Raw genomic sequence first — 24,330 nt, 5'->3', positions numbered from 1 at the left:
AATTAAAACTATAAAATGGTGAAAATCATTAAAACATTTTCTTGAAACAATGTTTAACGTAATGTTTCAAGAAAATGTCCTAATGATATTTCACCATTTAAAAGTTTTAATTGGCAGGAAATCACAAAATTATCTTTTTCTGTTTGGTCCACCCTTCTTCTTTTTACATTATTAATTATTGCGTTTCCTACCGGCCAGCACTAGATAAGGTTGCATTAATACATGAATCACTGGATATCTTCTGGATATCCAGAAGGCCATGGATTGCTCTAAATACTACGAAATAGATGCTAGTGTGCAGTGTAGGTACTATACGTAGGTACAGCACTAGTAATTATACATGGTGTGTGAAAATTAGAAGTGTGACTAAAAAGAAAAAAAATCCTGTTTGTAACACTGGTGTGATAACTTGGTGTGACTATGAGTCGGTAGGGGAAATTCTGATTATTACTAAATAAAGACATCTATTGGTGACAAAAAAGTCCTCTTTTTTCTATTTAACTTATTTATGAATATAAAGAAAAATGTAATAAGTGCGACATTTTGACACGTTTTTCTATGACGTCAGAGGTTGCTTTTTCATACAATTCCATAGTAATTTCGTGTCTTGACGTTTAGTAAAAAGTAACTGATTTGACTATTCTACTCTAGTCTATGCCTAAGCAGATAGAATCTATGCCATGGCCGTCGGAGACGTCGGACTTCTTCTGTCGTGACATTCGCATGTCTGACTACGGCAGTGTTTTTCTCACGGCTCTAGAAAAAAGAAAGCGTAACAAAATGTAGGTAAATAACACGAGAAGATTAATTTCCACTATTTATTAAAAAACCATAAATCAACAACACCAAATAAGCTTAACGCAAACACTTTACCTGGAATGTAGGCACTTTTTGTATACAATATATATTATACACAATAATGAATATCTTTGATACGAGGAACAGATAATTAACAGAAGTAAATCTAAGATTTATCCATTAAACCAATAAATAACGTACCCGTGGTATCGACATTGCATTTTTTATCTCATTTTATACAAATTCTTTGAATCAAAAAAATATTCACAAAGTTAATTAAAAAAATATAATTTCACGTTTAAAAGGTTTTTTCAGGCCGTTTAGTAAATACTTTGTATTTTGTTGTATGCACTGTTTGGCTGACAAGTTATGGCACAACACGAGAAATCTACTTGATCTAATTTTAGACGATTTCTATGCAGAAAATCTAAGTCTACCGTGCAGTTTTAGTAAAATTACCTATACTGATATGTTGTAGTTTACTGTGGTGCCGTGGGTGAATGGTAAGGCGGTTATCACATGACGAGATCGCGGTTGGTGAAGCGACCGCAAGGTAGTATTGACTTGTGTGTAAACCGTTCGCAGCGCGGTTGACCGCGTCGTATGACAACTGCCTTATACTTAGGGTATCTACTAAAAGTACAATTATAATGATAGTATGTATTATTAATAGCAACAGTTCACGGTTATTGCTACATTGCGACAGTAACAATACGTTTTAGCTACTGTTATTAAAATATCGTTCGCGAGGAATACTTCCACATGTGGTGCCCATTCGTCTGGAGCCTGTGGCGGCTCAATAGTAACCCTGACACCAGGGTTGATGAGGTTGGTAATCCACCTCCTAACCCACACGATAGAAGAAGATTGATTGATTAGATGGAATTTCTTCTAAAACTAGTTATTGGCATTGATCTATTTTTAAGTATCTTAGCGATTCTTGCTTTTCTATCAAACTAATGATTTACACGAGATATTTATAAAAACCATTGCTGAATTTAAAATAAACGTATTTTTAACAAATAACAGATATATTCACATTGAATGGAGATTTATAGGACTGCAAATGTTTCAAATGGATGGAATTATTTATATACATAATATTACTTATGTACTTACATAAAATTAGTCAATTAAAATTGTATTTTGTCTTTCTGTACTTTGAGCGCAATGAAATGCTCGTTATAATAAATTACAATCACAAAATGGTAGTTAGTGTAGTGAAATTTATGCTAAATTACTCGTATCACACTTTGGTTAAAAAAATAGTGAAATTTTACTGTGCTTGAAAGTTTGGCCGAAATACTTACATATTTTCATAGCATGAAACTATATTTAATACTTCTGATAGATAAAAACTTTTAAGTACTTAACAGTTGTATTAAATTTCTCACTCTTTTAACTAGAATATAGGTTTGTAGACGATTTACTTATCAATCATTTTACATTGTTCACCTACACCTTTTCTATCCTTATTTAATGACTTTTTACATAGAAGAATTATTACTTTTGGAAATGTCTAGGAAGTAGCATTTCTTACCCTGAAACAAATATTTAAGTAAGTAAATTAAAATCTAATTCTTGTGCACATGTCTTAAACTCTTCGTCCACCTATCTAAGTCTTACAACTTTACTAGTGAATATACAGTCTATGGACTATGATCTTCACTATCCCATAAAAGCGTGAATGCAGTTGTCTTTCATGCCATGCTTCCCCAATAAATCTAGGGAATTGTGAGTGAACTCTATAGGTCCACAGAGACACGCGAAGTGTGTGCACTGGCCACTACACTTCATTTTACCGATCACTTCTGTCAGCAGGTCACTCCTGATCCTTCCTTTGTATCCTGACCACGATGTACTGGGTTCGGAGAGGACATGAGTCGCTATCAACCTGAAATTAGGAAATCGCTATTAGCTTTGTGCCTTTCTACCGAAAATAATATTACGAGTGTCTGAAGTAACATACATAACATAAAGAGTACGGATGGAGTATTTATTTTGTTTGTTTTGCTTCTACCTATTATCCCACTGCTGGGCAAAGTTTTCAGCGAACCGTCGATCTTTTTCGGGGTCTACCTCGTTTCCGATACCCACCCTGAGGCATCCACAGAGTGACAATCTTGGCGCACAACTCCTGGCTCATACGGACAGAGTATATATTTTATTAATGTCAGTCTTGTCGTGTTCGGTAGCGGCGAACGCTAACGCTAACATTATGCAAATAAAAAATATATATAAAAAAATAAAAATATAAAAAAATATATATAAAATAAAATAATATTATGTAATGCTAGCATTACGTAGTTGAGCGTTTGTAATGAACTCTAACATGACTAATACGGTATTTTTGAGCGGTAAATGGGGGCGGATAATGCGCACACGTTAGGGTACCTTTTACATAGTTACAAAATATATTAGCAGGTGGTTCTTCACAGTCGACAGACGACGACGTGACGAACTAGATGCGCGCCTAAAAGTTTGGACAGAGGTAGAAAAGGATAGACACGACAGGACAATAGGGGAGAGGCATTTGCCCTGCAGAATATATTATCATTTAGAATAAGTGCCTATGGATGTTATCGTGGTGAAAGGATTTGCAAAAAGTTCTCTAAACGTAGTTGATGTATCGTTCAGTTTATAGAAATTAGCTTTCCGTTTATTTCAACCTTATATGAATTTTATTGTAAGTACTAAACTTTATACTTACCTAGAAAAGATAAATTATACAGTACCCTATTATCCCCTTAATTGGATTAGCTTTGTAAAATAACTTCTTCATTCTAGTGTTACTAAGCCTAAAAGGGTTATCCGGTATTTGGAGGAAGGTTGACTTTGATATAAATATATTATTATGAACAGAAAGGACTGTTTTACTGTATTTACTATATCTTTTATAATAGACAGGGTTACACGAGTTCTAGAACTTCTTAATAGCTAATTTAATTTAAGTTACGGAAGTTCTATTGTACCTAACAACCTAACCCGTAATCATAATAAATTGATATAACTGGTTAAAATGAGTTTGGCCCTTTGGTTTCGAGAACAATCCATTCAAATCGATACTTAGTACATAATAAATTACGAACTTTACAATAGTATAGGCAATAGCCCGTAGTTAATAAAATTAATAATGTATTTAGAAGTAGAAACCCTATCCCTTATTCACGTCATGCAATTTGTCGAAAGGGTACCTAAGTTAATCTTATTAATAGGGTAAAATAACAAGTTCCAGCTTACCCCAATCGGGATTATTGGAGCGTTTCACTTCACTACGATCAATAGACATTAAGGAACAACAGTTGGTAAGTTTATAACAATGAACCAATTAGGGATGCCTTTGGGAGAAGTAAGACTCGTAACAGTTCTGGAAAAATTTGGACTAAGTATATTCATTCATTATTCATGAGACATCAAAAGTTAGGGCGCGGGCCCTTACATTTGCGTAAATGAGTCACTGGCTGGTAATTCTGTTTCTGCTTTTTCTTTTCGAGGTAAATATATAAGGCTAAGTCCTTACGGAATCCGACCCTTTTAGAATTGGGTACTTTATGAGGCATCAATGGAAATTTTATGGCGAATGGAGAAGCGTTTCGGTGTTTCTTAGAATGATGGGTTTTGTGGGAATCTTTGTACGAAGAATTGAAGTAAGAAATTGCATGACGCGAGCGTACCTAGTGAAGGGATAGTAACTTAGTTGCTCTTGTTGATTGGAAAGATCAAGCCAAACCATCTGTTCGTAGGTTGCATGTACATTTATAAGATCATGCCTATTTCCCGTTTTGGGGTTGGCGTAGGTAGTCGCTTCAATAAAAACTACAAGTCAGTATCTTACGATTAGTTAGAGCATCCTTATTAGAGTTGAGTTTCATTCCCTCGATTATGGAGAATATTTGTTTGTATAAAAACATTTTGTTTACTATATCTCCAACTTACCTGTTATCCTCTTTTGCAATTTCTTCGAATTTATCCCTGAATAATATGTCTTCTTCGGTTTTGTTAAAAAATAACAAGTGTACTCGTTCACTGGAACAAATAAATATTATGTAAATTATGGAATATTTACGTTTATTTTCTAGATATAAAAAGAACTATGATCAGCAGAATCTGCATGGCAAACACGCCGCGCGTTGCGCGAATTATATCGAGGACTTCGACCAATAGCGGTTCGGCGTCTATCTACGTAGATAGCATTCGCGCCGCGCGTGGCGCGGTTGTCATGCAGACCCTGCAGGGCACTAATATAAATACTTAAATAGACTAATCAGGGCCCTGTTAGGGTAAGTAGTTGCTGACCATGTCAGGACCACTCGCCATAAGTCTGTAGGTATATCATTGCATTTCTTTATTGAAAAGTCACATTCTGATGCACGAATATCTATTGCGAAAAATTACATCCGAATGGTCGAGTGTGTCTATTTCCTCTTCCTTTCTACTACTTCTTTTCTTCCATATTATATTTAGTAGTTTAAGTATAAGTATTTATTTATTAGAGATTGCTACTTAGCAATAAAAGCCCTTAGCGTCAGCTCACACCGAGACGCGATGCGCATACATTTGAATAGAGTAACTCAAAATATACTTTATTTACAACACAAAACGATACACATTTCGACGTGTCGCGGCGCAGCGGTGCATCGCTAGAACGCGCGGCGTGTAGAGGTCGTGCTGCGTCTCGTGATGCCGCGCGACTTGCCTACTATTTCCGTTCACACTTCGTTTAGAATTGGTGCAGTTCGGTCGAGTGCTCGAGTGAAAACATAATGATAGACTGGGATCTTGGTGTACGCAACCGCCACATGCGCTTGCAAATGGCAGACTGCACCCGCGGCGAGTCTACGATGCGTCTTGCGACGTCTCACGGCGGCTCGCGGCGCAGCGCGAAATCATTGGCCTCTTCGAGTATCATCGCGTCGCGTCGCGTCTCGGTGTGAACTGACCCTGTTGTTTTCACCATAGGGCGGCGATATTGATATTATTACAATGCCTCTTTGGTCCAGCGGTTGAGCGCTGGCCTCACCGCGCGCGGCGCGATTGTCATGCACACCCGGCTGGTTTTATTTATTTATTAATTTCAAAAATAATTTTCTTATACCATGATGTATTCTACTGCACGGCTTACCATTTAGGATTAGATCTCGCCAGCATAAACTTCAATATCCCCAGCATGGGCGTGATACCGGTCCCGGCCACGATGAAGTAGATCGCCCTCACAGATTTTAGCTGTAACAAGTAATAACATTAGTGAAAACGTGACGATGAATCGTGATTATCATGGCGGTTTGAATCCCGCGTCGGGGTTCATACTATTCAATGCATACCTACTTGAAATAGTATTTATTACTTTTATCGCCCAGCACATTAAAACATACATACAATAATTATTATTATATTAGTTTTTTTGACGTGACTTATTGTAGATTTGCCGCAGATGGCATTAACTACTAGGCCGGACAAATGGGGAGCGCTGAAGGCTCTCACCCGGTACAACGTTTAAGACAACAGGCCTGAGGGTGCCCAGTTGGGCTCGAACCTCGGCTCAGGACGTCGTCTGAGAGGAAAAATATTTGAAAGAATTAATCGACCCTAGTGGGTCGCGCGAATATTTATGGTTTCGGATAATGATAGAACTCACGGCACCCCTCTTTACTTTCTACGGCGCACCAGGGCACTGCGGCGCACCCTTTGGGAACCCCTGCACTAAATTAACACTTAAGTACCAATTCTACTAGCTATAATGACCATTATGAATGAAATCACCAAGGCTGGCAATCATACAAGGCTGAGGGTAATTAAATTACAGAGGAATTAATGGAGACGACTCTCGTAAATAATACCGATTGGACTTCGTTCGCAAGAAATTTTCCTCCGTTCATTGGTACGATCGCAGTGATCGAACATTACTTAAATATTTAGTCAATAAAAATTCTTCCGTTCCGCTTGTCTGTTTATGTGATAATAAAATATTAAGTCATTAGAATTTCTAATCTCCTAACACATACACAACACTTAAAAGGGATCTGTAGAAACGATAGTAATAAAGAAAATAATTGTCTTAACTTGTGGTCATCAATTGGGTCGTGTACTAGATTCAAGACAAATTATGAAATTCTGATTACTAAATAAAGACAGATCTAAACGTGACAATAACATTTTATTTTTTCTATTTCACTTATTTATGAATTTTAATCAAGAAAAATGTAACTCGTTTTCTATGACGTCACAGTGTGCCTTTTCATACAAATTCCATAGTAATTTCGTATTTTGACGTTTAGTAAAAAGTAATTGATTTGACTAGTGGGAAAGTAGCACAATTATTGTTTCTTCTCCGTAGTCGTGCTTGGTTTGTACCTACCTATCAATCTTATATATGTAATATACACAGCAGTGGTAAAACACTCAACGCTTTGCTACAAAACATTGTTTAGCACTTAGAACGTTAGAACACATGCTTATTTATGTATATTATACAAGAAGAATGGCAGCCTGGCTTGCTTGTGGTCTTTCACGGCATTTATCGAGTATATTTACTTTCGGGATTTTGTTGCATCGATAAAACAAGCGGTCGATATCATGATAAGTCGATTTCATAATCGATTTAAGGTTTCTATCACAAGCCATTCGATTTAAATTTGGAAAAAATATTTCTAGTAAAGCCGTAATCTAGCCGTAATGTTCAAAGGAACATTTATTTAGAGCACCAGCCTATATTCAAACATTGTTTTTCTAATTCGAAAATCGAATAAAATATCTTTTTCACAGCAAAAGCCACGCCCTACAAACTGACCTAATATGTTTCTGCTTCAGAACAAGTTGTATTGAAAACTAATTCTATTACACTACATTTAAATGGGCACAAGAGGACAAAAGCAGCAACTGTGGCTGACAGATCTATGAACAATGCATGCCTGTATTCATAGAGGTAGGTCTTATTAGAGGAGGCTACTCCACGGGTCTCGGCTAACAAAAATAATTTTCTGGTTGTCTGCCATTTGAAATGTAAAAAGTTGGTACTAGAAAAAATATAAGCAGAATTAAATAAAAACATAAAGTATGATACAAAAACCGAATCATTAAGATTTGTTTAGAAAGGAACATTTAAATGTGAAAACATTTAACTTTTCATTTTCAAATAGTTCGTTATTCAGCGTACCTTCTGAAGATGAAAGTTCCCGTACGGGCCGGATAGTTTGACCAAGTCGCCAATTTTGAGCGCAGCCAGTTCCGGAGACACCACTCCTCCTTCATACCTCTTGACTGCTAGCTTCAGAGCACCTGGCTCTCCCGGGCCCCAGCCCTCGCCGACTGGCGTGTATGAACGAACCACGTCTGAACCTGAGAAAGGCAAATACAGTCGTAATCAGAGTATTAATTATTAGAATGTTTTAATTAACACAAGATGAAGGTGATGAAACAAATTAAAAGGTACCTACAATGGCACAGAAAATATAAGGAAAAGAACTTACAAGATTTTTAAGGAAAAATAAAAACCGATTAAAAATATAATTGACACTTTATACACCTGAATGGTTATTAAAATTAACCAATCTTGTAGCCAACTGAGAAGTAGTTCCATAAAACGAGATAAGTAAAAAATAAACCTGTTTTCGCAAAGAATATAATGTCAGAACAATAAAAGGGAATGGACATAAGCGTATTATGGATATCACAGGGGAACGCCGGGATCAGGGACACAATAAATTATTTATTAGGTATAAACCTCCGGGGATTCACGCACTCTGGGATAAAATCGAATATTTTCACGATTTCCTTATATCAAAATATGAATAGATCTCACTGAGACCCATTTTATTGGAACGAGGTAGTTAAGGGACAAGTAAGGTGGGGCGTCTAATGGGCGTGAGATGGAGTTGGATGTGCGATGTCATAGACATAAGTTGTAGTAAGAGGTTTAAATTGAGAATTGTTTTATTGGAAAACGATTCAAATAAAACATATGGATACTTATGTGTAAAGGGATGAAAAAACACGTTGAATAGAAAGATTCAAATATCGGGGGCAACGCTTAGAATGTGTTAAATAGATAAATAGATAAAATACTTTATTGACAATGGATACACGATACAGAGATAAGGACAACAGATACAGAAAGGTACAACTAATTATGTTACTCGTCATCAATTTAAGAGCCACGCTCTTGACGGTGCAGCATTTTCCATGCTACTTTTAATTATGTTACTACAGTGACATAATTATAAGTACATTAATGCTTACATACAGTCATGAGTAATATCATGTACCCACTTTAGAACCCTGTCGCACTATCATATTTGACATTTAATGAGACTAACGGTTTAATTTGTTAAAAAAGTTAATGTGACATGGTATCAAAGTATATACCCGTGACCACATCCTATTTTCAAAGAGTTGTTCGTCGTATATACTTAGGTACCAACAATGAGAGGAGAATTTAATTTTACAAAAAAAAAAAACTATTTTTTTGTTTTGTTAGGTATGTAAGTTGGATATATTATCCATTCTAATGGTATATGCGACATAGGGCTTCACATTAGCTGCAACAGTCTGTGATTTCCTCACAATCCTCTAGAGAATTTGCCAAGTCTCTGATCTCGTTATTTCTTTAGGACATTTATAAGGGTACAAGAGGACCGTGGGTGGCTGTACAAAAGAAAAATGTTATACAGAATGGGTTTTACTGAAAATGTTAAGCCCAGTTATGCCAGTTCATATTTGAAAGAGTTCACTCGGTTCAGTTTTCATTCATACAGGGTGTTAGTGACATCGTATAGAATACGTCGAGAAAAGCTGCCGAGAAGAGCTTGATTCAAAACGCGACGAGCTGAAGGCCCGACCATCGGCCATAACATATAACTATATCGGAGGTGTGTTGATGTGTAGTGAATGTGGCCGTACATTCACTGCTAAGATCGCTTACATCAGCCATATAAGAGCGCACCTTAGGCGTTCCTAGATTAGAGACTTGTTGCCGTGGCCGAATACGGCTGGAAGGATGGAATACTGAGGGGGATGATTCAGACCATGATTGTGAGTTGATATCAAACGGAATTTTATATCAAATTTTTAGTGTTTTTTAAAATTACATTAGATACCTACTTAGAATCATGGTTTGAATCTGAATCATCTCTCAAAGATTTCACTAATACCCGTATGTACACTTTACAACCCTGTCGCGCTATCATATTTGACATTTAATAAGACTCACAGTTTAATTTGTCAAAAATGTTAATGTGACATGGTTGCAAAGTGTATTACATATTAGTACTCGTGACCGTACACATTTAGTAAATGTTATAAAATTTCGATACTGATGTCAGATCTTACTTTATTTATTGTAAACTTTAGAGTTCATTCCGTTGTTTACATTGTAGATGAATATTATACAATCAATTATAAAATCATCTAACAAAATAACCTACTTTCTGTTTAAAACACAAAGGAAATAACTACATACAATACAACCCTGCAACACATTTCCGGGACCGCAAATCATTGGGAGCGACGTTTGTGGCCCAAATCCGAGCATCGTCCATGTAACCACAAACAAACACGAACACTTTGCACACAATTTCGCCAGACTCCTCTCCGTTCCTATACATTCTACCCACGACCAACATGTTTCAATTAATGTAACGTAATTTCTTCCTGTGCCGTTTTCGGGACGAGGAAAAAATAAATATATTCTTTAGAAACAACTAACCACGTAGAAATGTCTTTACAATTTGATTTTAGACACTGTATACTGCCACCCACACGAATTGTTCACAAAACACTGCATATATTTAGAATTGAAACATCCTTATGCCTGTAAAAATATGGCTCATTCGCGACAGAAGTGACCCAGTCATGTAAGAAAAGCAAGCAGTGCTGTCTTTAACTTTGTAGCACACTCCTTAGCCGCTGAAAACATAAATAAACTCACACAAAAGCACACTTTATTGCTCAGTTCTTAAAATTAAGGGCCTTATTTTTCTGGAGAGTTTTTTCCAGGTTGCCACTACAAGGAACAAACAATTACTAGACGTAGATGCGGGATGGTGCAACAAGAAATAAATAAAAGTTAACTAAAGAACACAAGTAGGTAATTAGTAGACAACATGCAGCCACTTTTGACACAAAAGCCTACGACAGAAAGGACAACACTAAACAGCAGCAAACTGAGTAGTCCGTGTCCACATTACTTTAAATATACTTTATTGCACTTAACAACTAGTTACATCACAAACAAGAAATGGACGTTTACAAGGGTGGACTTATCTCTAAGAGAGATCTCTTCCAGCCAACCCAGAGGTAGTATTAGAGTAACTGCGGAAGAATAAAAAGAGGTGCAATATATTAAATACATTATAATAATTTTATCTACATATAAAACCGTTTAAAAATATATATATACACAAACATATGCCTAAGCCTCTATAAATATATACACATATAAAATATACTATACCTACATACATACCTATTATATATATAACAATATACTTAGACTACGAATACTCTATGGATAAAAAGTGCTCTTTGACTCTCTTCTTAAAAATTAGGTAAGAGGAACTCTCCTGAACTACCCTCGGCAGCCTATATACATTACATACTTTATAATCCTCCAATCCTCTAAACTAGGGGTTGATATCTCTCGTATCCGTAGGTTACCCTCGAGACCCTATTGTAATTAACCTTGACCTGAACTTGTGGTGGATCTAAGCGAGCTTATGTCAATTATATAGAGTAGAAATACTGCCTTTTCCTCGCCTATTCATAATCCAAAAAGCGAGACGGATTCCGTGCCTGGAGAGGGATAAAATGAAGAAGATTGAAGTGGGAGTGAGCCGGTCATGTTTGCAGAATGTAGCATGATAGGTGGGCAATAACTATCAAGGAGTGGACACCTCTTGGGCGCGGAGGCATTATCCCGATTTTCACAGGGTCCGCTTACCTAACCTGAAGATTTGACAGGACCGGTTTTTTACAGAAGCGACTGCCTGTCTGACCTCATATTAAAGCAATTCTTCTAAAAAGCAATAATGCAATTTCTCATTTGCGAAAATGTAAAAGTAAGTGCTTAATGTCAACAAATGTCTTTTTTAAATGAATTGATTGCATGTGGCCGTTGAGACGAATTGGAGAGTGATCGCTTAGACCAAATAGATGTGAAATAGCTCAGCGTTTGTCCAAGTGGGAGACGGATAAGAGATTTTCACCATGTATTTCCTTGATTATGATTTCCTTGTCTTTGTCTCGAAAATATAACGGAAAAATATCTCGTCTCGATATGATTGAAAGCGGAGATAAAAAATGGCTGACATCGTCACATTACTCGACACGAGACAATTTGCATCAATTCATAAGAAGCGCTGAAAGTCGATCGCGTGACAAACTAAGTTTGCAGCTATATTGAAATGTGATAGCTACAAGGACGCTTCAAGAATATTATTTTTACATTCGAATATGTTTCTTGCGATGCTTTTAGCTTTGATCGGTTTGTCTCGTCTTCCAGAGCTCTATTTCAAAAGCTTTAAAAGTAACCCGTACATCTACACATACTCTACATTATTTAAGTATGTCACCGTATATATTCGCGTAATCCTTATTTTCGCGAACACGTGCCAAATTTCGTTTCGAAATTACTAAATAATTTTTGTTATACGACTAAATCCATAAAAAAACGAGAAGCACCTAAAAGCTATACCTACTTAATCGTAAAGCAAACAAAACAACAGTACACGTGCTTATGTAGAGTAAAAACCTCGTAAAGTATCCTCATCTATTCTAACGCGCGGAAATTAAAAAGAAAAAGAAAAAAATATACGAATCAATCAATTATCAAATCAAAAATCAATCAGAAATCAATTATGAATCAAATATGTTGTAAGATGATTTCGTGCTGCGGAGGGCACGTTAAGCCATTGGTCCCATAAAACATCTCCACTAGCCCGCAGTGGAGCAGCGTGTAGGTATGCTCCATACTCGCTACGGTTGATTCAGGGAAGGCCTGTGCCCAGCAGTGGGACGTATACAGGCTGTTTATGTTCATCTTACGTTATATGATTATGTTAAAATGAGTGTGGTTTAATTACTTTCAACACTGCCAAAAACGCCGATTGTTTGGCCAGTTCGAATTCAATTTGCTTTAAGTCGGTAAGTAGTTACAAACACGTCCGACAATAAGAGATACTATAGACCGATGATTATAAAAAGAATTAAAAAGTAAAGAATTATTATTTTTATAAAAGGTATTTTTATGTTGCAATTGTCTACGGCTTTTTGGCGGGAAACGGGAAAGTTGCTTTCTTCATTGAGTAATCTAAATAATTAATACGAAGTGGTGTTTTGTGGTTAATGATCGCATTAAGTTAGTCGGAAGACATTCGCGAGTGTTATTATATTGGAGTATTCAATAAACAAAGTGTATCTGCCTATTTTCGCTTCGTGTCAGGAAGCCGCTTCATAACTCAAAAGTTTATGCGGACTTTTGAGTTAATTCGTTTGGGGTTCGGAGTAGGAGTCTACTCCGAGGGTGGGGGCTTAGGTTTCATCATCATCACCTTTCATCATTTCATTAATCATCAAGAAAAGAAATACGTCAGACATGGCTGTATGGGCATAGTTCCCTTTGCCTTACCCTTCGGGGAAAACCAAAACAAAAAAAAAATGTCTACAGATTATTTACTAAACCGAAACCTATAAAACGAGCAATATGTGAAAAGCTATAATAAATCGCAACATAGCAACTAACTATGATATTTTTAAGTTGACATTTATATCCCAACAGTAGTAATACCTAAATTGTAATTTGTGATCTATTTATTTTTAAGACAAGTATATTGTTTACGGAATAAATGAAATTGAACGCAATATAGTAGGTAATCTTATTTCAAAAAAAGAACATTAGCCTAAATTGACTTTTAATCGCACTATAAGAAAAACTCTTAGTTTCTCACGAGTAACTTTTTCAATCTTCTGCGACGATACATCTCCATAACTCAAGCTGTATCAATCTTTCTCGGTGGAAAGAACGTATGCAAAGTGACCCCTCGCAATATCCGCGCAAACTGCTTTTGCCTCTTTCAAGTTTAACATCGATTTAGATGTATTGTGTTTACGTATTAAATATCGTCTCTTTTTTGTTGCCCGTGTTTTCATAGCTGTATAAGAGTTTGTTTAAGTTTTTAGCATGTAAAATAAGTTCTTTTTTAATTAAGTAATAGAATACCGAATACGACTATGCAGTATATAAATAATATTGGTACAATGTAATGTGATTGTAATACTTTCTTTTGTAATTACTTTCTGGGGTCCAGCAGACGGAGAACATTAAGAAGCCACTGAAAAACAGCCTCTGGTTCTTCGGAAATGGAGACAATACTGAGTTCATCTCTGATTCTGCTTCTGCATCTACATTTATTTGTGATTGCTCTGTATGTAATGTGTCACAAGTTGATGAATAAATATTTTCTCTCTATCTCTCTCTGTGTATGATAGTGGAGATAATAAAACCCTTCCAAAATATTACATTGGCCAAAAACCCGAGAGAATTAAGTTGACAGTACTCGTCAAACGGGTTGCCTATATAGGCGATATGCCTATTTTATTCGCCCGGGTAACTCATTCATTTTAAAATAAACAGTTGTCAATCATCCGTCTCTTTCCTTTTCGGCGGATAAGAAAATGACAGGTAACAAAACAAAATCAGGATGTGTCTGCAAGAATCGGAGCCAGTTTTATGATAAATAATAATAAAAATAGGTATGTCCTTTTTATTAATTAACCCTTAGGCGTTTCTTTTCATCTCCTATCCGGACATGGAACTCACTGTTATGCCATTTGCTATCTATGTCCACGATACGGCTATCATTGATTTATGGTTACATACATAAGGACTATTTCTGTGGCCTGAGTTCCAATTAACGATCCCTTCTAACGTAATGGACCTATTATAGGCAAAGGGATGAACTTAATATAGTTTCGCTGTCACTATAATGGTTCATCATTATGTAAGTATATTAGGACTAAATTACCAAAAGGGCGGCGATGATCAGCAAATCAGGGGGGTTCAAATGGCCACATTGACATTTATTGCATTGCGCACTTACTATTATATTCGCAAATGTCAAATTGCAACATTGCTTTCTTAGATGAATTGCTTCGATGTGGCCATTTTACCCCCCCAGGAATAGTTTTGGTACCGTTTTAAATCTACTGCTTGGCTGCCATCTTCTTTGCTCTATTAATGTGGTTATTTAGCCATCAATTGGTTGCCAGAAACTTGTCAGTTCTCTGGTATAAACAGGTGTCGACATTATCTGATCGAAGGTCTAAAAGGCCACATTGAAGCATTTCATCTAAAAACACTGAAGATATCCCATCATGTTCTGTTCTGTCGTGTCATAACTTATACCTAGGTAACACTCTGTCTAACGGAATGCCTCTAAGTTTTAATTATGCTGTAAAATGTTATCGAAACCTATTAGATTATGTAAATCTCACCTCAGAATTCAATCTTAAATCAATTTGTAGGTTTAAATCTAGTTTGAGTGGTGTGATTGGAATGAAATTAGTCACGAAGCTCTTCCTAATATCCGCGCAGATATGGGATTAGTGATCCGGGAGACGATTAGTTATTGACGAGTAATAGCTATATCATGTAGGTGACCTAGTGACATGATCTATTTCGTGTGGGTTGTGAGGTGAATTACCAACCTCATCAACCCTGGTGTCAGGGTTATTATTGAACCGCCAAAGGCCCCTGACATGGCTCATGTAACGACTACTTACTCACATCAGTAAATAGTAACCGGGACCAACGGCTTAACGTGCCTTCCGAAGCACGGATCATCTTACTTTTTGGACAATCAGGTGATCAGCCTGTAATGTCCTAACCAAACTAGGGATCACATAGTGATTTCTGTGATATGTCCCCACCGGGATTCGAAACCGGGACCTCCGGATCGTGAGCCCAATGCTCAACCACTGGACCACGGAGGTCGCCAGACAGAGTGACATGATATTTAGTACACATTATATCTTATAAATGATATAGACAACCTATATATATATATATATATATATATATATATATATATAGGATGATAGATTATTATACAGGGTTTAGTGACATCGTAACGATATCACAAGCGTGAGTTTATATAATTGTATGTATGTGACAAGAACTCGGCACGAGGCGCATCAGCCTGTGACGTCATATCGTGCGACATCTGTCTGTATACGGCTTGTTACTCTGGGGCATGTTTTGCTCGCTATACAATTGATATAGGTACGTACACAGACATGATGCCAAGGCAATACGATAATAATTCAAGCGCATCACGTATTGTACTGGAGCAATGCAGGCATGCCTTTCTCGTCTGCTATTACTTGATACACATACATACCTATGCGTGATGCCTAAATGGCACCATAACATGTATTCGGCAGACGATAGCTAGTTACTTGACATCGCTTGATTACTTTATGCGTTGGAGAATAAAACCTATGTATTGTCAACAGTGTTTACACAGGCAAAGCCCTCATTTTTACCTCGGCGAAAGGTTCGCTTCTAAATCTCTGGTTTGGTACACAACAGGGATTGTCAGGGATCGTCCATACCTACATTTTTGTTATAACGTCCTGAAACTCAACTGCACTCTTCGATTGTACTCACGCGTGGGCTACCCAGCGACACGTGACAGCGAGTAGTAACGTGTCATGCAGCACGTGGCACAGGTCCACCACGCGCCACCTTGTTAGAATATAGATGTCTCACCTGCTATCCTCCGATGCACGCAGACGTGGCTACCAAGTGGCACTACGACGGGCCCTGCCCGCGGCGTGACAGCGAGTAGTAACGTGTCGTGCGACACGCGTCCCACGTCCACCACGCGACACTCTACTGTCCGGGGAGACGACACTTTTGTCGGCGTCCCTAACGCCGCTTCGCCGCAGCTCTTCCAAACACCCGCCTCTTCTTTTTGGGCTATTACCTGTGAAATACGCATTTAGCTTTATTAGTACAGGGGGGGGGAGGGGGGGTTAAAAAGGCCACATTGAAGCAATTCATCTAAGAAAGCAATATTGCAATTTGACAAATTGAGTATGTATGTCTATCTATATAATATTATACGTTGAAAGTCTCTCTTGTCACGTAGGTCAGCTGGAAGAAATCTCTTTGTTTAGAGATAAGCTTGCCTGTACTATCTGTTTTCTTTGTATGTTTCTTGTGTCTGTTTTATTGTGTACAAATAAATAAATAAAAGTAAGTGTGCACTGCAAACAAATGTCAAAAAAGCAATATTGCTTTTTTAGATTAATGGCTTCGATGTGGCCTTTTTAACGCCCCAGTAATTAATAAATCAGAACACTGAGATATTTTTTAAAAGTAAGGAACGAGATTTGTTTGTATGTATGTGCATTTAACACACACGCTACAAATCCACAACGCGTAGGTAACAGCTATAAGGATGTAGGTACCCAAACTTATCAGCCTTGAGTTGGTTTATACCGAAATAGTTAGAGACACATTATACTCTTTTATTGTTGTCGTAAGTAGTCGTTTATCTCGGCCGACAGAAACGATGCATCGTCCAAACTTTAGTAAAGCCTTGAGCTTTAAGGCTTTGACATAAAATAGAGATAAAACACGATACCTACCGGTCTAAACCAATTTGATGTGGATAAGTTTGGTATTCACAATACAACGATAAAGCAATGGGATTAATTCATTGATTCATCATCATTCGATCATTAAAATGCATTTCGAATCATTTATGCTGATAATACACGTGCCGTTTGCAGGAGAAAATATTATAAACACCATTTCTAAAAGAGGTTTATTTCCTCTTAGGTATATTTTTAAAGCTATCTATTAAGATCTTAAACGGGAGACGATGTCGATATTAAATTTCAACTCGAGGAAATATCGTAATCGCGTTTGGGGTTTCTAAATTGATATAAAATTGTTTCGCTTCCAATATCCACAATCCGACCGAAAATGTAGAGACACGGTCGCAGTATGTGGATCACTACCTAAATCCTGACATCACGAATGTGGAGATTTCAATTTGTAGAAATAGTTCAGTGATTGAGCACAGTATTTGCAAACCGCAATAGGTATCCGTAGACAGTAAATACGGTATCCGATTTAAGCAAAATATACGTACTTCTATTTTCCCGCTCTCCGTGAACGTTCGCAGCTGTAATGGTTCCTGCAATTTCGCCTCAGGCACCAATTTAATCGTCCGGAGCCAGCCATCTGTCGCTACTTCGATTAAGAGCACTCCGTCGTGAATCCGGGCACAACCGCCCGGGTTGGCCAGCGGGCCCGTGTACACCGATATCGTTAACTTGGTCGACGTCTGGATCCAATCATACCGCAGTGACGGCGGCAAGTCGCAAGTTTTGCCTGCCGTTTTGACAGGACTCGACGCTGCTCTCCGGCTAATAGACACTGGCAGGTCGCTCGACTGAATCAAACTTTGCATTATTTTACTGGGCGGACTATTTCCTTTGACATTCTCATCACTTTTTGAAGTTATTCTTTTTCTAACGGGAGTTATGCAATTGGCTAAGTTCTCCATAGATTTTCTGACTAATTCTTGTGCTTTAGACGGTTCTCTTAGGCGGTCGGATTTTGGGGAAGGATTGGAGTCGAATATTTCATCTGCTTCTGGCAGGTCGAAGCGGAGGGGGCCGATGAGACATTTTGCTAGGAGCGAGTCGTAGTTGACCCAAGGATGGACTTTGTCGAACAATTGAGTTGCATCCATACCCGCTCCACGCATCAGTTCTTCGGGTCCTAGGGAAAATACATAACACTATTAAATAACTACATATTTTCAGAGTCAGCATTAGGTGCGTATATTTACTACTAATTTATTATAAAACTTACCTCCAGGATGATAAGGCAAATAATGTGTAATATTGTAGACTCGACCTCGAATGGCTAACCAGGCGTCCTCTGTAACAAAGATTTACATTAACTCAACTGCATGTGACAACCACGTTAAGGACGTAAAAATAAACTAAAGAAGAATAACAAATTCTTGTGTCTTTTGCTGTACAAAGTCGGCTAGAGTGAACGAACTTTAAATATTCAATGATACATCTACCTATGGCTATCGTAACCCAGTTGCGCCTATTGATCAAAAACCATTAACTATGTAAAGCTCTGCATTGTTAGACAAGGACGGTACTGTGAGCATTCTTCGAGCACATTTTTCGGTGATTCATCCCCCTAGCATTATCCTATTTTTCACAGGGCCCGCTTACCTAATCTGATGATTTGACAGGTTCGGTTTTTTACCGAAGCGACTGTCTGTCTGACCTTCCAACCCGCGAAGGAAAAATCAGCCCAATCCATGTTAGGTCATATACCTCGGGAATGTGGGTTTCCTCACGATGTTTTCCTTCACCGCTGAGCACGTGGTAATAATTTATGATCCAAACATGAACGAAAACAATTTCGAAAATCATTGGTTTAGGTTTGTGATGGATTCGAACCTGCGACCTCAAAGTGAGAGGCAAGCGTTCTACAAACTGAGCAACCAAGGCTCACATTTTTCGGGAATTAATACATGAAAAACCTTCACCAACCCAAGCATAATGCTTCATATTATACCCTTTTAAGTAAATGAGGTAGCTTACACACAGCAATAAGATTTGATGAGCAGTTTATTTATGTTACTAAATACTACTTGATACTACGTACTACTTGATTTTACATCGGATGCATACAGTTATAATTTTAAGTCGAATCACAAGAGAAACAGTCTATAAGTAGTACTAAGTATAACCTTTACCCATCTGCCTCTGTTCATCTTAAGGTCTCGCATGCGTCGATAGCCATTACTGACAGGGTCTACCTATCCCTCCAATGCAGTGTATTTAGGTATAGGTATAATATCTATGTTACTAATTGTTAACGGCCTCCGTGGTCCAGTGAGCGCTGGGCTCACGGTTCGGAGGTCCCGGGTTCGAGTCCCGGTGGGTACATATCACAAAAATCACTTTGTGGTCCCTAGTTTGGTTAGGACATTACCGGCTGATCACCTGATTACTATTACGAAACGTACGAAACGAAAGTTTGGAAAGCACGTTAAGCCCAGTTACTACTTAATGATGTAAGTTAGTACTTAGTCGTTACATGAGTCATGTCATGGGCCTTTGGCGGCTCAATTGTTACCCTGATACTAGGATTGATGGGGTTGCTGAACTACCACACAATCCACACGATAGAAGAAGAAGACTAATGGTTACGTAATAAAGAAATAAAGATTTTATCTATCTATCTAATCTAAACAAAAAAATCATAGCTAATTATGATATAAAACTAGTTAATTGCTTCCAATGAAGAGCAATTACGATGTTCATGACAATCGATCGTGCAATGTCATTTTGTAAAGGTTGAAGTGGTCACGCCTTTATTTCGTACGTTTCACCAAACACCACATCGTTACCATAATTATCATTAGGATGAATTTATTGTGGTCATAATGCTGTGAATCGTCTGAGTGAAAACAGGATAAAAATTAGAAAGAGATGGAATATAGGTGTTAGTTTATGCACGAGCCTGTAAACCCATTAGTACAGGGCTTATGTTTCTCCGCGGGCTTTCGTGACAATAGAAAGCTCCGTTTGTTTTCAGACTCGTTGCCGGCACCACGCCAATACTCGTATCTAGTAGGTAGCCTCTGTGTAGTGGTTATAGCGTTGGGCTCACAAACTGGAAGTCCGGGTTCGATTCCCGATGGGGACATTGCCGAAATCACTATGTGAGACTGTCCTTTGTTTGGTACGGATATTGGACGCTTGAATTACCAGATTGTCCGAAAAAGTAAGATTCCGTGCTTCGGAGGGCACGTTAAAACCGGCTATTAGCCGGCTAAAAACATCTTCACAGCCCGTGGACAACAGTGTGGTGGAGTATGCTCCATACTCCCTCCGGTTGATTGAAGAGTCTGTGCCTAGCAGTGAAACGTATATAGTCTGTTTCTGTTATATAATCATTTAACACTAATAGCATCGAATAAGGAATAATACTACGTATGGAACGGCAACTCTCCGCTCCCCACCAGCGGCTGAGCTGGGTTTACCTCACCCCGCTTGGTTTTACTTTATGTTCAAATGCGCTTCAGATGTGCGATAACGTCAATGTGTAGTGTCTGTGTAAAACGAGGTTTTTTGTATAAGGTGTCCGGGGTGTGCTAATAGTAAGACGTACTCTGCGTGTTATGCGCGGCTAATTCAGCAGGCGAGACGGGTCGTACGCGACCGCCGACGCCGGTGAGGTCCTTGCCCGAATTGCCCAGCCGGATCCAGTCCATCAGGCTGTGTCCCGGCTGCAGCGCGCATTTGTTGCGAGGGTTGCCTGTAACAAACAACAAACTTTATGGTTTTTTTATATTATAACACTCACCCGTGCTTAGAGAAACTCACAAAGAAAAAAAATAGACCAAAAAAATCTAACTCGGACGGTACTTGAACCCGCAGCTCTTGTCAAGCCGGGACGAGCGTGATCTACTTGTAATTAATATATGGAAATATATGTACTCAATGGCCCCGATTCCTGCAGACACCTCCTAATTTTACTTTAAGTTATACCTGTTATTTTCTTATCCACCGAAAAGGAAAGGGACGGATGAATGACAGCTCTTAATTTTAGGAAGAATGAGTAAATGAATGAATAACCCGGACGAATCATAAAGGACACAAGCCGTCTGACGTGTGCTGTCAATTTAATTGTGTCGGGTTATTAGCCAATGTAAAAATTTTATAGGGTTGTTTTTGATTATGCTTAAAATTGACGTGTGTTCCATAAATTTAATGCTTGTCTATTACCCGTCCCTTTCCTTTTCGGCGGATAAGAAAATGACAGATATAACTTAAAATAAAATTAGATTGTGTCTACAGGAATCAGCACCAATATTTTAGATATATAGCGCCAGCGTGGGTTTAATGACGATACATAGATCGAAAAATTTCGCGTGGACAGGAGGACCCGGTGGTGTAATGGTTAACACGTTCATCCCGGCCTAACAATAACCTTCATGTACTTATTTATTTGTCCACTATATATAAAACAGACAAAAAGAACAAAGAAAACGGACAGTACAGGTAAGCTTATCTCTAAACAAAGAGATTTTTTCTAGCTGGCTTTTTTTTTGCTAGTGACGAGAGAGATGTACAACGTCCACTGCTTTGTCGTCTCTGGGATGCCTAAAGAGAATGCTTTTATAATAATATTCGAAGGAAAACATACTCAAAAGCTAGTAATTAGCAGCTTAATAGCGTCTAAATTAGACATCAAAATATATGTGCTGTAATCCATAAGTAACGTGGAATGTTTCCCACTTTCATTGTATTTTAAATATTATTATTTCATTATAGGCCTCATACGTTTGTTTCAGACGATTCATAACTGTCATTGTCGCGAAGTGATGCACTTTTCATGGCTGTGCAAGTCGATTCTGAAGCGGCAAATTCTAGCGCACACTCTGCAGGAGAAGACTTCTACAGTTGGAATATTGTTATTATTTAATGTAAGCTCTTTTGTAAAATCATATTTTAAATTAATTACACGAGAATAGCATAACCAAGTTTAAGTTCAACCATATCTACCTATTGTATCAGCAATGCTCTCTGTGTCCCTAGAAGGTACAATAGAAATCAATAGAGTTTAATTTAATTAACGAGATAAGTTTATCGAGAAACCACCTAACGCTACATATTAAAAAATAAACTTTTATCTTGGTACAAAGAGTATTTCTTTGTAGTTTGTTTACCACATTATTAAGTAAAGATATTAAATTTGTTACGTCGTGCTGAACAAAGAATTTTATTCCAATATAAAATGTTGTACAATTTTTCGTGGACTACTTGTTTTTGTTGTTTATAGTCTTGTTTTTCTTTTTTATCTAGTTTATATATTGTTTTCACGCCATACGCATTAAATTACTCTGTAAATAAATAATAAAACATGTTGGAATTATTCCTTGAAAAATTTTGTCGCACTGGCATACCTATATCTATATACATAAAGGTCAGACTGCTATCCCTGACGGAGCGGAAATTTTAGAAATTAATTGAAATTGTTTGTTAATTAAATAAAAAAATATATATTTCTTCCAATAAAAATTGTTGGAATTTTTCCATGAAATGAGTCATAGCGACGACGAAGAAATTGCAAAGTAAATAAAAAGTTCTCGACATCAATATCAATGAAGAACGAGCTCAGACGCTACCCTGAATATTTTTATGACTTGAAAAGTTAGCCGCGGGTATTTTTATGGTACGACTTTAAGTAAAACTTGAGGATCAATCTGGACTCTGGAGTATTGAAATCCTCCTGACTGGGTAGTAACTTCATCATCTCCCTACCGTTATCCCGTTTTTCACGGGGTCCGCTTACCTAACCTAAAGATTTGACAAGTCCGGTATTTAACAGAAGCGACTGCAACCTTCCAAACCCCCTAAGGGAAAACCACCCCAATACAGGTTAGGTCACATACCTCCGAAAATGCATTTCTCGGGAATGTGCGTTTCCTCACGATGTTTTCATACACCGCCGAGCAGTGATAATAATTTATGATCCAAACATGGATTCGAAAACCAATTGAAGTCATTGGTTTAAGGTAAAATACTTACATAAGTAGGTATATCTTTGTATTGAAAATGACCGTACAATTTAAAATAAGATGTTTTTTATAAAATAGAGGCTAACGAGCAGATGGATCGCCTGATGGTCAGCAATTACCGTCGCCCATACATTCGCAACACCAGAGGGGTCACAATAGGAGTATGCTCTTTTTTTGAAGGTTTGAAGGTCGTATCGGTCCGCAAATACTGTTAATGAAAAAACACACAATGTAAGTTCACGCCTATATTCCCAATTCATAGTCAGAAGTCCATCCATCGCACGATGAACTAAGTATCCACACTTCACCAAGCTTTTTGATAGACCAACGTGATAGGTGCCGTCTATGATGGTCGATAACCTTTATATTAGGTTAACTAATATTGCCCCTGAAACACCACATATTCTCAGAACTCGTTTCTCTAACACTTAGTTTACTTAAATAACTTTGCACAAAATAAATCACTTTGGGCTCGTCTCATGTTTGATGTTACGTAACAATGTTCAACAACAAACACATCAAATCCTCTAACTTATCCACGAACAAAAGAATACCACTGGGAACAAATCAATCAATAACGATCACTCAAGTTTCATCGATGGCCTTCGAAGTTTTTGGTCGATGCCAATCAGACGACCCAATGGGCCATCTTTGATTTTCTTCCAAATAAAATCAGGTATTCGACGATCAACCCGAAACAAGCTTTCATTTAATATTGACTCTTTCGTCAAAGTTGATGTCCTTGACTTTTAATCTTTTGAATTTCTTCTGGTTAAGCGGATTGTCGTATTAAATTAAAAAGTTTCGAGAACGTTTCAATTTATTAAACTGTCTTAATTCTCGTACAGGGTACCGTCTTAAAATATTTGGTAGTTACGAAAATAAATGACGAGATAACATAATATAT

General features: G+C 37.6%; 1 protein-coding gene across 4 annotated transcripts in view; it reads right to left on the bottom strand.

Annotated features, from left to right (window-relative positions):
• Positions 1–804: 804 nt before the first annotated feature.
• LOC126370904 (cytochrome b5 reductase 4-like) overlaps positions 805–24,330 on the bottom strand; it is an 81,179-nt gene continuing 57,653 nt past the window's right edge. For all 4 annotated transcript variants that reach the window (XM_050016019.1, XM_050016020.1, XM_050016021.1 and 1 more), the window contains 8 exons: positions 21,011–21,157; positions 18,680–18,748; positions 17,952–18,586; positions 16,559–16,775; positions 7,952–8,133; positions 5,921–6,021; positions 4,735–4,824; positions 805–2,692 (listed from right to left, as the gene is read on the bottom strand). In XM_050016019.1, coding sequence (XP_049871976.1) covers positions 2,467–2,692; positions 4,735–4,824; positions 5,921–6,021; positions 7,952–8,133; positions 16,559–16,775; positions 17,952–18,586; positions 18,680–18,748; positions 21,011–21,157 — 1,667 coding nt within the window. In that variant the 3' untranslated portion in view covers positions 805–2,466. The remainder of the gene's footprint in view (positions 2,693–4,734; positions 4,825–5,920; positions 6,022–7,951; positions 8,134–16,558; positions 16,776–17,951; positions 18,587–18,679; positions 18,749–21,010; positions 21,158–24,330) is intronic.

Source organism: Pectinophora gossypiella, chromosome 11, assembly GCF_024362695.1.
Source record: "Pectinophora gossypiella chromosome 11, ilPecGoss1.1, whole genome shotgun sequence".
Lineage (NCBI taxonomy): Eukaryota > Metazoa > Arthropoda > Insecta > Lepidoptera > Gelechiidae > Pectinophora > Pectinophora gossypiella.
Note: the sequence above shows the minus strand (reverse complement) of the source record. Positions and strands in the feature narration are given on the sequence as shown.